Source organism: Zootoca vivipara, chromosome 6 (assembly GCF_965207765.1).
Source record: "Zootoca vivipara chromosome 6, rZooViv2.hap1.1, whole genome shotgun sequence".
Lineage (NCBI taxonomy): Eukaryota > Metazoa > Chordata > Lepidosauria > Squamata > Lacertidae > Zootoca > Zootoca vivipara.
This window is the reverse complement of record NC_142589.1, coordinates 38,873,447-38,888,811: the sequence shown is the minus strand read 5'-3', so window position 1 is coordinate 38,888,811 and position 15,365 is coordinate 38,873,447. Positions and strand designations below refer to the sequence as shown.

The 15,365-nt window shown below is 48.5% G+C and overlaps 1 protein-coding gene across 1 annotated transcript in view; it reads right to left on the bottom strand.

Moving 5' to 3' along the window:
• Nucleotides 1–3,995, bottom strand: part of LOC118086675 (B-cadherin) — a 34,763-nt gene extending 30,768 nt beyond the window's left edge. The window contains exons 1-2 of the mRNA XM_060276027.2: nt 3,909–3,995; nt 3,116–3,233 (exon numbers count right to left, since the gene is read on the bottom strand). Coding sequence (XP_060132010.2) covers nt 3,116–3,233; nt 3,909–3,974 — 184 coding nt within the window. The 5' untranslated portion in view covers nt 3,975–3,995. The remainder of the gene's footprint in view (nt 1–3,115; nt 3,234–3,908) is intronic.
• Nucleotides 3,996–15,365: the final 11,370 nt, after the last annotated feature.

Genomic DNA, 15,365 nt, shown 5'->3' with positions numbered 1-15,365 from the left:
GGGGTTGTTTGCGATTGCTCAAAGGTCTGTGCCCCCATATATTGTCTCGAGGTTAACTCTGCCCATACACCATTCAGTCTGGCTCGTCATGAGAAGCACTAGAGGCAAGAACAGCAAAACTGTTTGCAGTAGGAAAGTTGCTACAAATCTCAAGCAGGTCACCATCAGGCAAAAAGTCACTGATTTTCATCTGTTTCTTAATAGAATTCACAGATTCATTAGAATGCTGCCTAGTGCGCTTGTCAACCCATTCCGGGGCGAGGAAAGATATCCTCAAGGCCGCAAAGTCAATACAGGGTGGGTTGCACTGTTAATGAGCACAGCTCCCTTTAACAGTTCGCTCCTTAGCGGTCTTAAACTGCAGCGCTGTCTTATAGATTTATAGGCATGATAAAAATAATAAGGGTAGTAAAGGAATTCCAAGACCGTAAAACAAACCTAAAACTGCTCTAAAGCACCCTTAAAGCACTTAGAGGCTCTTAGGAACAGAAACTTTACCGAGAGCACGCCAAAGCTACCCTTCACGTCGCCATCTTGGATTTGCAGTCCAAGGCAGTCTAGTGAGTTTGTAGCAAAGCTGATTCAACCATATGATTTCCTTGGTTGCAGCTCAGTCCTTTCACCACAACGCCAAGCAACTCTCAGATTTGTTACCATAGCAGGAAATCACCAGCACTGACTCACTGGCAACAACCCCCAAAAGCCTGTGATAAGCAGTGCAATTGTGGGAGGCACAAGTGCAATTTACACACGCACACGACAACCTGACTCAGCTTCCCTCTAATTTTGCAATACAAAAACAAGCAGGAAGTATTGCATGCATATTCACACGGAGAGGAATTGTGTCATCATCAGTAGGACACCCACTGTCCTCTTTAACTGGGTGGGGTCGGGGTGGGGGAGAAGGTAAAGGGCAATCAAGTACATCCAAATAGGTAGCGATATCCTTCAATGTCCTGATGAAGAGTTCTGCGCAATTCAAAAGCTTGCAGAATCCTCCACCAAGTAGCACCATAGTATGGCACAAAACAGAGACACTCACTCACTCCTTAAGAATATTAAGGAGTGCCTGGTCCTCCCAACTCTGACTGGCAGTGGTTTCCCAAGGTTCTTCCTAGCACTACAAGTTGGCAATGCCTGCGATTGAAACTGGTACTTTCCACTTGCAAGCAGGTGCTTTTCTACTGAACGATGACTGCTCTAGTTCCAGGATCAATACAGCAACTCTTGCACTCTGCACTAAGATGCGCTAAAGACCACACAGTATTAAAGAACAAAAATCCCTATAAACAAAAAATATACACCATTCTAGCAGGAAGTGGGCAGTTGTTATTTACATGCCTGGCTGCTAAACGCCCAGTGTTCTGCCATCAGCTATGCCAATTGTTGGTTTCCTTCAGGACTCTTGTGCCTTTTAACAGTCTTTACACTTTCACAATTAACCACGAAAAGGTTTCCGATTCTGGAAAAATGTTTCAGAATGCCAGAGTCTCTGGTCTGTTGGAAGCCAATAAAATATTTTCTAAGCTCATGTCATTAGCTTCATTTTGATGATGAGCAATATGTGCATTTATGCAACTTTCTCTGCTTTCCCCTCTGTCTTATCCAACTAAGCACTAAGATCGAAAATAGGGATGTCTCTCCCTCCCACTTTGCATTTTGAGACAAGTGTGCAAACTCCACTTGGCAGTTAAGATCAACTGCATTTGGGTGTGTACCACATTCTTGCCAAGAACCTGAGTCAAGTTTAGCTTGCTTACCTGAGGCTTAAATCTGTCCCTTTAAAATCAGTTACCGTAATCACCTCTGAAAAGGGGAGCCCTTTCCCTTTCACAGGAGCAAACAACAGCTTTCCCAAGTCTAGATGTTTTAGACTACAACTCCCATTAACCCCAGACAGCACAGGGCAGCCAAAAACCTGCATTGCACAACATTTCTGAACACTTTGCTGCACTGTCCCCACATTTACCAATAGTGTTGCTATGATCTGAGTCTCTATAAGAATGGAATCTAGTAATTGGCAAGAACGAACATGGGGAAGGGCAAGACTTTCCAAAGCTTCTCTTTTTTAAAAGTCTTGACATTACTAGTAAGATCTGTTACTTAAAAGTTAGATTGCTTTAAACTTTATTTGATGAAATACCAATAATAAAAGCTGCATAAGCATGATTATTATTATTATTATTATTACTACAGGGGCCTGGCCTTGCATTCAACCAGGGTAAGAGGACATGGAGAAGAAGAGGTCAGGACATAGGATAGCGACCTGCAAAGCCAGCTAAAATTCAGGATTATTTCATGATCACCAGCCAAGGTCAACGGTTAAGAGCCAATCTTTTTCACAGCAGAACGGAAAATAAGACTCCAAGCCGATTCCATGTGAAACAAGGTAAATGATTCACAAAGGATTATTGACATGGCCCGCAGCCCGCCTCGTCATGCTAACGAAACTACGATAAGCAGAAAAGCAGGAAGCCCCTGATTGGGCTGCCAGGTAACCAGTCAAGAGCGATAGTCAAAGTTCAGATGAACAAACACAAGCTACACACCCAGCAGCTGCAGGTTGGAACAAGTCAGCGTCTCCCTACCATCCAGGCTCCACCTTGAATCGCTGGAGGGGGAAAGGGCAGATTTGAAGCTACCTGAACTTCTTGTTAACACTTTGGTGGCTCAAAATGCCTCTTCCTGTCTCTATAAAGTACTTAGGTTTATACCAGAGGACTGAAAAGCATGTAAATTCTGTTATTATTTGAATCTACCTCATGGGTGCTATAGCCTGTTTTTTCTCGCAGGATTGTCCACACTTATCGGTTGTGAGTCATCCTTCGCCAGAAGAATGAGCTGCAATAACGTTTAGGAAACAGGGCACTTTCTTGTCCCTGGAAACTCCCAGACGGTGACATCACAGCAGGGGGCTTGGGCTCTGCTCTTTAGCATACTTAGCAGAATGATGAATCCAGCCCCCTAAATACATTACTGTGTTTTAAAGAAAGAGACTGGGCTACACAGCAAATTTGACAAGGTTATTCTGTGATTATGGATAAGTAAAGGCGGAATGCCCAACCCACAAATGGAAATCTTAAGGAGAGGGGGAGTATTAAGAAATATCTCTTACCCTTGCCCAACACACGATATCTTTCCAAGTTAGACCTGGGCACATTGAAAGTGTAAGTCTGTTGACTGAAGCCTGGTTGACACGGGGCTGCCGTCTCCTCACAAAGCCACCTTCCAGCCTAGCATGCAGGAAAAATAAGGATGAATCAAGAGGCTAAAAACCACCTCCCTTGAGCTTCAAGAAAAGCAGTCACTTTTAAGCCTGCCTGCTAGACCTTGTGGTAACAGGAAACTGGAAACAAGCGAATTGTAACCTGAAAGGAGACAAAGCTGGACCATTGTCTCGATTGACAACTAAGTCAAATAAACCTTCCACAACCAAAAATATAGTTTTCAGAAGAAGGTGGATTGTTTTATAATTCATGTGGTCCAAAAGGAACATGACCGCAGCCCAAACTGACTTCTACTTCCTTCTGGAAAGTTATTTTGGGATAACATATAATATCTTTATTGTACCACAGCTTCAGAGAAGGACGCTGTTTAAAACTGTGACATTTATTTCAAACTGTGGGATGCAACACTGCAAGTTTATGTTCTCTCCAGAAAACTTCCCCGCCTGTTGCCCGTTTACTACATCATATTAATTATATTATTATTAGTAGTATTAGCTATCTGTGCATATTATTATTAGCTATCTATGCATATATCTGTACACTACACTTAACCCAAAAGTTTTAATAGAAATAGTTTCAAGAAAGAAAGGCTCCCTCTCTGAGAGCAGGGTGGGCTTCAGCGGTCGCGGGGAGATTGGACAGATCCTCTAGCCGAGCAGCGCCCCGTGAGGCCCCTCTTACCTGTAAGAGCAGCAGGAATAAGCAAAGCCCCGACGGGCGTCCTGGCAGTGGCTGCAGCATCGCCATCGTGCAAGCGCAAGCGTCGAGCGCTAGGCAGTTTCTGGCCCTCGGCGCGTACTCGGCTCACGCAGGTGCGGTACCCCGCCCTAAAACGAGGCTCCGCCCCATGTGTAGAGAGGGGCGGGGCTCCCCACCAGCGTCACTCTTTTCCTCAGGCCAAGCCAGAGCCCCCATTGAACCCGAAGCGGGGGAGGAGGAGAGGGACGTTTCACTGCTCCTTGCAAGGAGAAAAGTAGCGGCGTATCGAGAACCCTTCCTCCGCAACTGCGAGACTAGCTTTCTGCTTACAGGCAGTCTTGCCTTTTCCTCCTGAATGGGGAAATCCCCTCTGCCGTGCTTCACGTGTAAAGCCAACCTGAAGGGGTGGGGGAGCGGGGGGCTGTGGTGCCTTTCTGCCCGAACCCCTTGAAAGGCGCGGGCGGGCTCACTGGCGCCTCCCTTCGACATCAGCACGTCCTGAAGCTGTACTCGTGGAATCGCTCGGAGTGGGTCTCTCGGGGTAGCGGTACTAATCCGAATTAAGCACCCGTGCTTCTAGTATCTGGGTAGCACCCCAAACCTCGCAGGATGGGCTGTGCCGCATTGATCAGCCTGGGCCCCTATTGCCAAGGACAGGGCAAATGGGGCACTGCCCCACCGACCTCATTCAATCCTCAGCCACCCCCGCCTGCCTGCCTGCCTTTCTCACTTGCAAACTGGTCCAGGAGGTGGCACCCACGGCCAGTTGACGCCTCCACCTCAGTCCTGCCCTTTCATAATTCAGGAGGAGGAGGAGGAGGAGGAGGGCGGCGGCAAAATTAGGTGAGTTATTAGCCCTGCCTGTCATGGGCTACAGATGCACTTGATGTTGGGCAGCATCAGATTTAGGGCAGTGTGGGTGGATTCCCTGCACAGGGCTCTGAGCCAAGGGAGCACAAAATTGAGAAGATCCATAGTTGAGAAGATCCATTTGGGACTCCCTCAGGGTGCCATATTACCAACGATAACCAAAGGCTGCCCCTGTTTTGGGTTCCCTGCCTTCTGCTTCACCAGTCCCAATGGTTTACTCTCTAGGAAGTGTGTTTCGCATTGCATATTCATATTTAAACATAGTCTAGCTCAGTATTGTCTGCAGTGACTGGCAACAACCTTCCAAGAAATCAAGTAGGGGACTTTCTGAGCTCTACCTGGAGTTGCTCTACCTGCCACTGAGCTCTGAACCTCTCTTCAATATACTGCTATGACAGGTACAGGTAATAGTGTGTGTAATAGTCCCAATAAATATGTCCTTGGGGAAAGCATTTCTGATGGATGGTTTTAGCCTGTGGAGCTCTCTTTGCCCTGGAGGAAATCTGAGTGTCTTTGGAAAGAAGCATGACACCTTTTTATCTAGGAAATAAATTATAGCTAGGGATTACGGATCCTTTCAAGATCAGCCTTCGTTATTTACTTAAAACATTTTTATCCTACTCTTCATTCTCCTCCTGCAACAAAAAAATGTGGTTTAACTAATTTCAGTGAGAAGACAGTTCCTGTGCTAAACATTACGATCCAAGAGACATGATACAAAAGGGAGGAAAAGGACTGGAGGAGGAAAAAAGAAAACACCAGCATTATTTCTTTGTTAAAAAGTTCTTGTAATGAGGGAGAGGCACTACTGTCTCATCCCATCTTTGTCCCACTCCTGACAGAATGGCCACTGCTGATGACAGTTGAAGAAGAAACCCAGTGGAGTTGGGCTTTAGCTGAGCAGATTTTAACATTCCTAAAATTGCTTTTGGGTTACACGTTTCCTGAATATTAGCATGACTGGGGCAGGTGAGGCTTCACTACACCTGCACACAGCACTTGCCCTATGCTGCCACCTGCTGAGGAGAGGGATCCACCAAAGCTATAATAGCCTTGGGTGCAAGTCTCCAAGGCTGTGTTCTAAGGGGCAGGACTTCCTCATCCCTGTGGAGGCTCCAGACTATGCCAGGCTGATTGGATAAACCCTTTTGCTGCCTCATGGGCAGCCCAGCTGCACAAGTAAACTAGGTGGCATTAGGCACATCTGTGCCACCTTGACTTCCTTGGAGGAAAGGTGGGATATAAATGCAATAAAAAACAAATACAGTGAGGAGAACCATGGAGGGTAAGCCCAAAGGGCCCCGCAAGGTTCTGCCCTAACCAAATTGACCTGACAGGTTGAAATCCGGAGCTTAAGGGAGAAAGGCAGTCTCTGCAGTGCAACCTCCTTCCCAGAAGGAGTGTTCCGAGTTCAGGGTTTGAGCCCTCCATTCCCCTTATCTCAGCTGATTAGACATTCTATGGCTGCTAAGGAGCCTCACTCAGTGCTACTGTTTTTTGTTTTTTTTTACTGATACTTCTGCCAACCTAAGGACTCCTGGCCAACCCCCCATGCATGTTGATATTACCTTCCTGTTTTGAAAAGAGTCTCCTCCTTGGAGCTGCATTTGCCCAGGGCCACCAACAGCTAACTGCCTGCCCATCCATTTTTGCTTGTCAGCCCAGCTGCATCACCTGTCATTTGGCTCAGCCCTCAACCTGGCAGTCACCCATAAGCAGATTAAAAGAGAAGGGGGGAGGATTCATTGAAGAAGGAAGAACCTGCCAGGTGAGAATGGGGACTGGGGATTGGCAGCAGGCCCATGTGCCCTGAAGCAAGCAAGGCTGGAGAAGAGGCAAAGCAAAATGGGAGAGGGTGGGCAAGGTCTTTTCATCCTACCTGTAGCTAATCTGCTGGCCCACCCACTCCCCTAATGGGACTCTAGATCAGGCATCTCCAAACTGCGGCCCTCCAGATGTTTTGGCCTACAACTCCTATGATCCCTAGCTAACAGGACCAGTGGTCAGGGAAGATGGGAATTGTAGTCCAAAACATCTGGAGGGCCGAAGTTTGGGGATGCCTGCTCTAGATTCCACCAATTCCCTCTTCTGCTGAGCTTCCAAAAGAGGCTGTTTCCTAGGATTTTCTTGGGTGCAGGTGGTTGCCCCTGGGGAAGGGGAGAGTGCTGAGCCAGGGCCTTCCACAGGGCTGCTGTGAAGCAGGGTAATGCATACCATACCTGCACCACGGCCAAGGAAGACACCTACAACCAGTGCTATTTTTATTGAGGAAAAGGTGCCGGACCAGTTGGAAAAGGCCAAGAAGGGCTCTGGCACCAGGAGCATGATTCACCCCACTGCACTGGCATTTTACAAACATGATCCAAGTGACGCTCTCAATTAGTTTGTGAAGATCTAGTCAGTGATGGTCTAGGATGGTGATTCCCAATTAGCTAAGTTCTGCAGATCCTCTACTTTTGAAAAGCCACGCAATGGAACCCCAGCTTCTAAAAATTATCTCTAGGGTAGTTTTTGTTATGTGAATGGTGCCATAGACACCTGTGTGGGTTACATAGACCCCCTGGGTTCCATGGAGCACCCATCAGAAACCACTGGTCTAGGGCATAAAGATTACAACAAGATGGGTGGGGGGAAATGTTGACTCTGTAGTCTCATTAGAAAAGACCTGCTCCTGCCTGGATCCTGGAGGAGGAGTTGAGCCCAAGGAAAAGAGCTAAAAATGTGTCCCACTTACCCTTATCACTCACCAAGATAAGAGCCATGTACTGTAGGTGTTGTCTATCACAAATTTAGACTCCCTGTGCGGAAGGGCTCTATATGATGCCATTTTTAGGGTTAATCTTCAGCCACCCTGCTGGGTCATTCCCAATGGATGGAGCAATGGAAGGGTGGAATGGGAGTGGGAAGCTTTGCAGAGATCAGCTAAGACCTTTGGTTAGGGAGAGAGAAAGAGGTGGCAGAAAGAGAAAGGTCTGCTTCTTCTTCTTTGGCGATCACTCGTAGCCGAGTAAGATTGTCTTCCATAAACACGATTTTAACAATGGGTCCGTAAGTGACTGTGGAGGCCAATTCTGGATCCACACATCCTTCCACAGTGGGGACATTGGTTTCCAGGCGGGAGTTGATCACGGTGTGGATTTGCCAAACGTGCCTTCCTCTTAGCACGTTTCTCCCTTGCGTCCTGAGATCGAGTTTCTTCAAAGCCCATGACACCTTTGGTAAAGGCTGTTCTCCAACTGGAGCACTCGCAGGCCAGTGTTCCCCAGTTGTCAGTGTTTATACTACATTTTTTTACTGCAGCCAGAGGGCACTAGTGCTTCACCCTTCTGGACAGAGGAAGCACCTTTCTGAACACAAACAAGGTTAAGCTTCCATAATCTGTTGCCACTCCCAGGGCTTGGACTCTCCAACTGTGCGCATGCAGCTAGTATGCACTTTGGTAAATCTGGTTTTCTTCCCGCTTGAGTTGCAGCCAATATGGCCAATGATCAGGAATTATGGGAGCTGTGGTTCATCAACATCAGAGGGTCACAGGTTAGCCCCTTGCGTTTTGAAGTTTCATTGGTTTCCGCACGTAACACTAAAAAGCTGTGGCTTTTTAAAGTGCTTAAGTTATGGCTGCATCATGCTGTATCATTTATTTTAATTTTTGTATAGCATTTGGAAGAAAATTCAAATCCTATACCCACTTACAGGGGAGTAAGTCTTACTGAACTCAGTGGGAATTACTTCTGAGTAGAATCATATAGTGTTTCACAAGACAGGTCCTTGTCCTGAAAGGGTTACGGTATAAAATGCAGGAAAAAGGAAACAAAGGGAAAAAATTCAATTCAAGAATTTCGCCTTCAATACTATATCCACCTACCTAGGCGTAAAATCCATTGAACTTAATGGGAATGTTTCACAGTGGACATTCACAGTTGATCTTAAATCCTTCCAACACGAGTTTTTCAGCCTTCCCTCAGTCATTGTGTCTCAGCCTAATCTACCTCACAGGACTGCTTTAGCATCTTGCTTGCTTATTTTTGAGAGCTGTAATTAGGGAAGTGGTATGGTCTGACCCCCCCAGAAAAGTCATTAAGTGTTCTATCAAGACCACCAGCAATTTTACAAGTGGTTCATGAGAAAAAATGTTTGGGAACTGCTAGTCTAGCCCACACCACAATCAGTCTGTCACAATATCAGTCATCAGCCAGAAGCTGATACAACTTCAATATTTCAAGTGGGAAGGAGGGAAAGCCACACTTTAGAAAGAGAAGAACAGAACCACTCACTGGAAGAGAAGACTATTGTGGGATGTTGTGCAATCATCCAGTGGTGTGGCTGGGGGGGGGCATGGGGCAGTCGCCCCAGGTGCAAAATTCTGAGGAGGCACAATCAGGTGTCTCCACACAGGTGCCAGCTTCCCAGGAGCATAGCCAGGATTTTTGTAAGGGAGAGGGGGCTTAACAGTCAGAGCTTCTGATCAGGTGGTGCTGGAAGTCCCAGCCATTTCTGCTTCATGAATTCCTAAACACATCCATTCAGAAGCAAGCTGTGCTGGGTCTTCTCTCCAGGAAGTTTTATCTTCAGGGGGTTTTCTTTCGAGGAAGTGTTTAGGATTGCATACTTAAGCACTGTCAGGAACTCCTCTGCCTACTCAGATTGGCTGCTGTTCCCCCACCCACAAAACCAAATGGTTTTGAAAGCACCCAAGAGTTTTATTTCCCCCCATCCTATATAGACACAGATTGATAGTGACAGAATCTCTTCTGGATCAGAGCCCACTTGCGATACTGGGAGTCAAGCCAGCTGAGTGGCTTTAGGATTTGGAGATTTACAATGTGTTTGTTGTTTTCATTATGTTTCTATTTTATTGTGTTTTTCTTCTGCCCTATTGGGCTCAGCAGCAGCAGTGACACCACCAGGGGGAAAAAATGCAGGACGAGGGACAGAAAGGGCAAAGTACAATTCTAAGTGGGTGAGATATGCCCACAATAAAACTGCCACCCTAAACATATTTTTTCCTGAAATAAGTAATTTAGGTCATGTTTTTTATATAGCATGTATTAAGAAATTCAAATTACAGTAAGGAGAAAGGCTTTCAAAGAAGGTAGAGTCGCTCCACAAACATTGCCTTGACATACTGTACAAATTAGACATGCAGAACACTTTCTTCAGGAAACAGTTCCTTTTGAACCAGTGCAGACAGAACCAGGAATGAAGACTTGGAAGGAAAGTAAGAGCAAACAGATATCTGGGCCCTATACACCCAAGAAACTGACAGCATGTTGTGTGTCTAAAGAGCCACCTGTGTGCTGTCACTCACTGAGAAGGAACAGATCAGTATGTAGATATAAAATAGTCAAATATGCTTCTTTTGTACTTCTGCAAAATGACCTACCTCAGTTTTAATGTTATAAGACTTTTGATGGGATTTTTCTTTTTTTTAAAAAAAGTTTAGAGTCTCCTTGGAAGCATCAGGAAACCTGAGGCTTTACAATGTGGGAAAGTTTGTTGTTCTGATATTTTTGTATATTCCTGTTCTTCTTTCCTCCTGGTTTGAGCAGTGGCATAATTCTGGTGCCAGCCTAATGAAATTATAAGATTACTTTGCCCATGGCCATAAGATCCTTCCTTTAAAAAAAAAAAAAAGCAACCAAAAGACTCTTGGCCTGTGGAGTGCTCTGCCCAGGAAGCTCTTTTCTTCACCTTTTTTTTGCTCAGGTGACACCTTTTTTCGTCACCTCAGTATGGTCACTAAACTTTGGTGTGTGTTGATAGTGCAGGTCAGGGACGAGGAACATCTGGTGCCCTCCAGAACCTGCTGGACTCCAGCTTCCATCATCCCTGACCACTGGCCAGGCAGGCTGCTGGGAGATAGCAGTCCAACCCCATCTAGAAAGTCACAGTTGTTCCCCACCTGCAGGTGAAGGTGTCGGGTTTCACTGTTACAGATGCAAAACCTGACTGTCTGTCTCCAGGCACTGCTGTCATCTGCAAGGGATTCCCATACAGTGGGGTGAATGTTGCCAGCTTTCACGTCCCATTTGCAGACATCTTTGTAACACAGAGCTGGTCTGCCAAAAGGCCTAGTGCCTGAAGCCAGCTCCCCATAAAGCATGTCCTTGAGGATCCTGCCATCTTCCAGAGAAAATGGTACTTTATCTTAGGCAAACAATGATGGGAACATGTCCTATTAGGTTTGTGTAAATAGATAAATATACCAGTGCTTTTTTCGGAAAAAATGTTTAGGCGTACAGTGGTACCTCTAGTTGCAGACACGATCCTTTCTGGGGTGCCGTTCACACTCTGAAAAGTCCGCCAACTAGAGCGCCGCTTCTGCGCATGTGCGAAGTGCGCAGAACGCTTCTGTGCGCACGCGCGCGGTGAAACCTGGAAGTACACACTTCCGGGTTTGCCGCGTTTGCAAGCCGAAAAGACGCAACGTGAACCTAACGCAACACGAGGTATGACTGTACTCTCATTTTGACTCAAGAAAACCACCATTTTATAGTTTAAATCAGGAAAAATAAATACTGTACAGTAAATGGACAAAAATTACTAAGATTCACAAAATGTTTAGGGGTATGCGTACCCCCAGAAGAAAAGAGCACTGGATATACCGTGTTTCCCCTTTTTTAAGGCGTAGCCATAAAGTAAGCCATGGCAGGATTTTTAAACATTTGCTAAACATAAGACATACCCCGAAAATAAGACATACCTCCATGCCATGTGGAGAGAGACCGCCAAGCGCCCCAACCAGCCAGCGGGACTCAGAACGCTGGCTGCAGCAGCAGCAGGAGGAAGCCTGCCGGCTCGGTGCCTGGAGCCAGCTGCTGCAGCGACGAGCGCGCAGAGCACCCGAGCCAGCGGTCTTGCCTCCGCCTGGCCCGACCGAGGAGACCTGCCTCCCCACCGCCCAGATCCGGCGGCTGCAGCGTGGAGCGCATTGAGCGCTCTGCAAGACCGAGCGCTTGGAGCGCTCTGTCGGCCGGGCGGAGTGCCCGAGCCAGCAGCCTCCGCCTGGCCCGGCCGTGGAGACTTCCCTCCCCACCGTCCAGATCCAGCGGCTGCAGCATCGGGCGCTCCGCAGGACCGAGCGCTTGGAGCGCTCTGTCGCGCCGGGCGGAGCGCCCGAGCCAGTGGCCTCCGCCTGGCCCAGCCGTGGAGACCTCCCTCCCCACCGCCCAGATCCAGCGGCTGCAGCATCGGGCGCTCCGCAGGACCGAGCGCTTGGAGCGCTCTGTCGCGCCGGGCGGAGCGCCCGAGCCAGCGGCCTCCGCCTGGCCCAGCCGTGGAGACCTCCCTCCCCACCGCCCAGATCCAGCGGCTGCAGCGTCGGGCGCTCCGCAGGACCGAGCGCTTGGAGCGCTCTGTCGCGCCGGGCGGAGCGCCTGAGCCAGCGGCCTCCGCCTGGCCCGGCCGTGGAGACCTCCCTCCCCACCGCCCAGATCCAGCGGCTGCAGCGTCGGGCGCTCCGCAGGACCGAGCGCTCTGTCGCGCCGGGCGGAGCGCCTGAGCCAGCGGCCTCCGCCTGGCCCGGCCGTGGAGACCTCCCTCCCCACCGCCCAGATCCGGCGGCTGCAGCGTCGGGCGCTCCGCAGGACCAAGCGCTTGGAGCGCTCTGTCGCGCCGGGCGGAGCGCCTGAGCCAGCGGCCTCCGCCTGGCCCGGCCATGGAGACCTGACTCCCTGCCGCCCAGATACGGCGGCTGCAGCGTGGAGCGCGTTGAGCGCTCCGCAAGACCAAGCGCTTGGAGCGCTCTGTCGGCCGGGCGGAGTGCCCGAGCCAGCGGTCTCCGCCTGACCCAGCCGAGGAGACCTGCCTCCCCGCCGCCCAGAACCGGCGCAGCGCCAAGCGCTTGGAGCGCCCTGCCGGGCCGGGCGGACCGCCTAAGCCAGTTTTTCTTCTTTTTTTCTTCTCTTTTTGTAATGTACAGAAATGCAAACTATAGCTTATCATCATCATTAATTAATGTACAGAAATGTAATGTACAGAAATGCAAACTATATCTTATCATCATCAGGTAATTAAAAAAAAAAGACACCCCACCGAAAATAAGACACCCTGTGTTTTTTTGAGAAAAAAAAGTTGTAAGACGGTGTCTTAAAAAAGGGGAAACACGGTACTACTGCTTGATGTGATTGTAATAAAAGTTATGCATCTCACTTCCTGACGCATTTGTCTTGAAAGCACTCCACTACAACATGGTGAGGACTGGGGTGTGAAAAGTGAAGTTAATTACCAAGCTGATTAAAGATTCTAACCCTGCTAAAAATCAAGAGAAGTGCTACCCTTAAAAGTCTTATTAAAACAAATGACACTTACAAAGCATCACATAGGTTACAAAGCATCACCTGGAGGAGACTCTTGAGAGTCCCATGGACTGCAAGAAGATCAAACCTATCCATTCTTAAGGAAATCAGCCCTGAGTGCTCCCTGGAAGGACAGATCGTGAAGCTGAGGCTCCAATACTTTGGCCACCTCATGAGAAGAGAAGAATCCTTGGAAAAGACCCTGATGTTGGGAAAGATTGAGGGCACTAGGAGAAGGGGACGACAGAGGACAAGATGGTTGGACAGTGTTCTCGAAGCTACGAACATGAGTTTGACCAAACTGCGGGAGGCAGTGCAAGACAGGAGTGCCTGGTGTGATATGGTCCATGGGGTCACGAAGAGTCGGACACGACTAAACGACTAAACAACAACAACAACCTAGGTTCTAATCTGTACTGATCAGGGCCAACAATTCTTTATCTAAAATATATTTTAAATTATGTCATTTATATCCCACCAAGGAGCTCAAGCAGCATATTGGGTTTTCCCCAACCCACCTAAACATTTAATCCTCATAACAACCATGTGAGGTAGGTTAGGCTAAGTGAGAGTGACTGGGCCCAAGGACACCCAGTGAGCTTTGTGGCTGACTCTGCACTCCATGGCTACTAAGCAGCCTCACTCACTCAGTGCTCATGGAGGGGTTGCTTTTAGCTGATCCCCAAGGCTTTTTTTTAAAAAAAATAAAAATAAAAATAAGTACCTCTGAAAACCTGAGGACTCCCCACAGAATCTGTTATGCATGCTGATATTGCCTTCCTGTTTTGATTACAAGCCAGACACCTACTATTAGAAAAGAGATTGTGTTTGCCCAGGGCCACAAACAGCTAACTGCACTCATGTATCCACCCTCCCTCCCTAGGCACCCCCTTCTCTGCTTCTCAGTCTAGCAGCAACAGCAGCATTCCCTGGCATTTGGCTCCGTCCTCAGGGCTTGCAGTCACCCAGTATAAGTAACTTAAAAGGGAAAGGGTGTGGGGAGGGGAGGCGTTTGGAGCAGGAAAAACCTGTTGGGCGAGTATGGGGACTGACAGCAAGCCAAGGGGCCCTGAAGCAAGTGATACTTGAGAAGGGGCAAAGTAAAAGGAGTGGGTGGGCAAGGTCTTTTTAGCCTAGCTAATCCCCCACCCTTCAAAGAGAGAGGTGAGCTTCCAGAGGAGACTGTTGTCCAGGAATGTGCTGGAGGCAGATGGTTGCCCCTGGGGAGGGGGGGTAGTGGTCAGCCAGAGTCTCCCACAGGGTTTCTATGAGGCAGGGTGGTGTATGCAGCTGCATCAGTGCAGTGCCAGGAAGACACCTGCACCCCCCAGCCCTGTGCCGTGCCTCTTCCCCAGAGCAGCTGTGCAACCCTAGCAGCCCTTTCCTGCCAGCTCCCTTAGGAGAGTTTAACAGGGACAAAAATACAGTTGCAAAGGTTAAAAAAGGCAGCCCTCCTAGGGAGGCCGAGAGAGGTGGCCTTTTGTGGCAGGGGAAGCAAAGCTGAGAATTTGTGAAGATTCAGTCAGGGATGGTCTGGGAAGAGATCACAAGGCTATAGGAACATGGGTAGGCAAACTAAGGCCCGGGGGCCGGATCCAGCCCAATTACCTAAATCCGCCGCGGATGGTCCAGAAATCAGTGTTTTTTTACATGAGTAGAATGTCTCCTTTTATTTAAAATGCATCTCTGGGTTATTTGTGGGGCATAGAAATTTGTTCATTCTCCCCCCCCCCAAAATATATAGTCCGGCCCCCACAAGGTCTGAGGGACAGTGGACCGGCCCCCTGCTGAAAAAGTTTGCTGACCCCTGCATAGCAGTTGGGTGCAGAGAAAGTGAAACGAGAGAGGTGGGTGGGAAAAACTGATTAGAGGGCCAACCCCTCATAGCTGGGGCTTTTGGGAGTTGTAGACCAAAACATCTGGACAGACCTAGGCTGGTTTATGAGGTGGTATGGTATAAGGGTAGGGGAGAGAGGCATTCCAATTGGGATGGAGCATTTTGCACGTGCACTGAGCTGCCCTCTCTCTGCCCCAGCTGCAGTCAGCTTTGGGCCAGTGAGAAAGGTTTATGGAAACAGGCTTGCACTTGCCACTAGTGGAGCAGCTGGCTTTGAGGGGGCAGATCAGGAGATGTTCTGTGTGGGTTTGTTTTTTTCTTCGATAAGTTTTACTTTTCAGTTCAGGGTAGGCTCTGGTGCCCCATGACATCCCTGAGCAACTCTTGATGCTCTCCCATCACGCACCCCAGGCAGGCTCAGGGAAAACACCCATG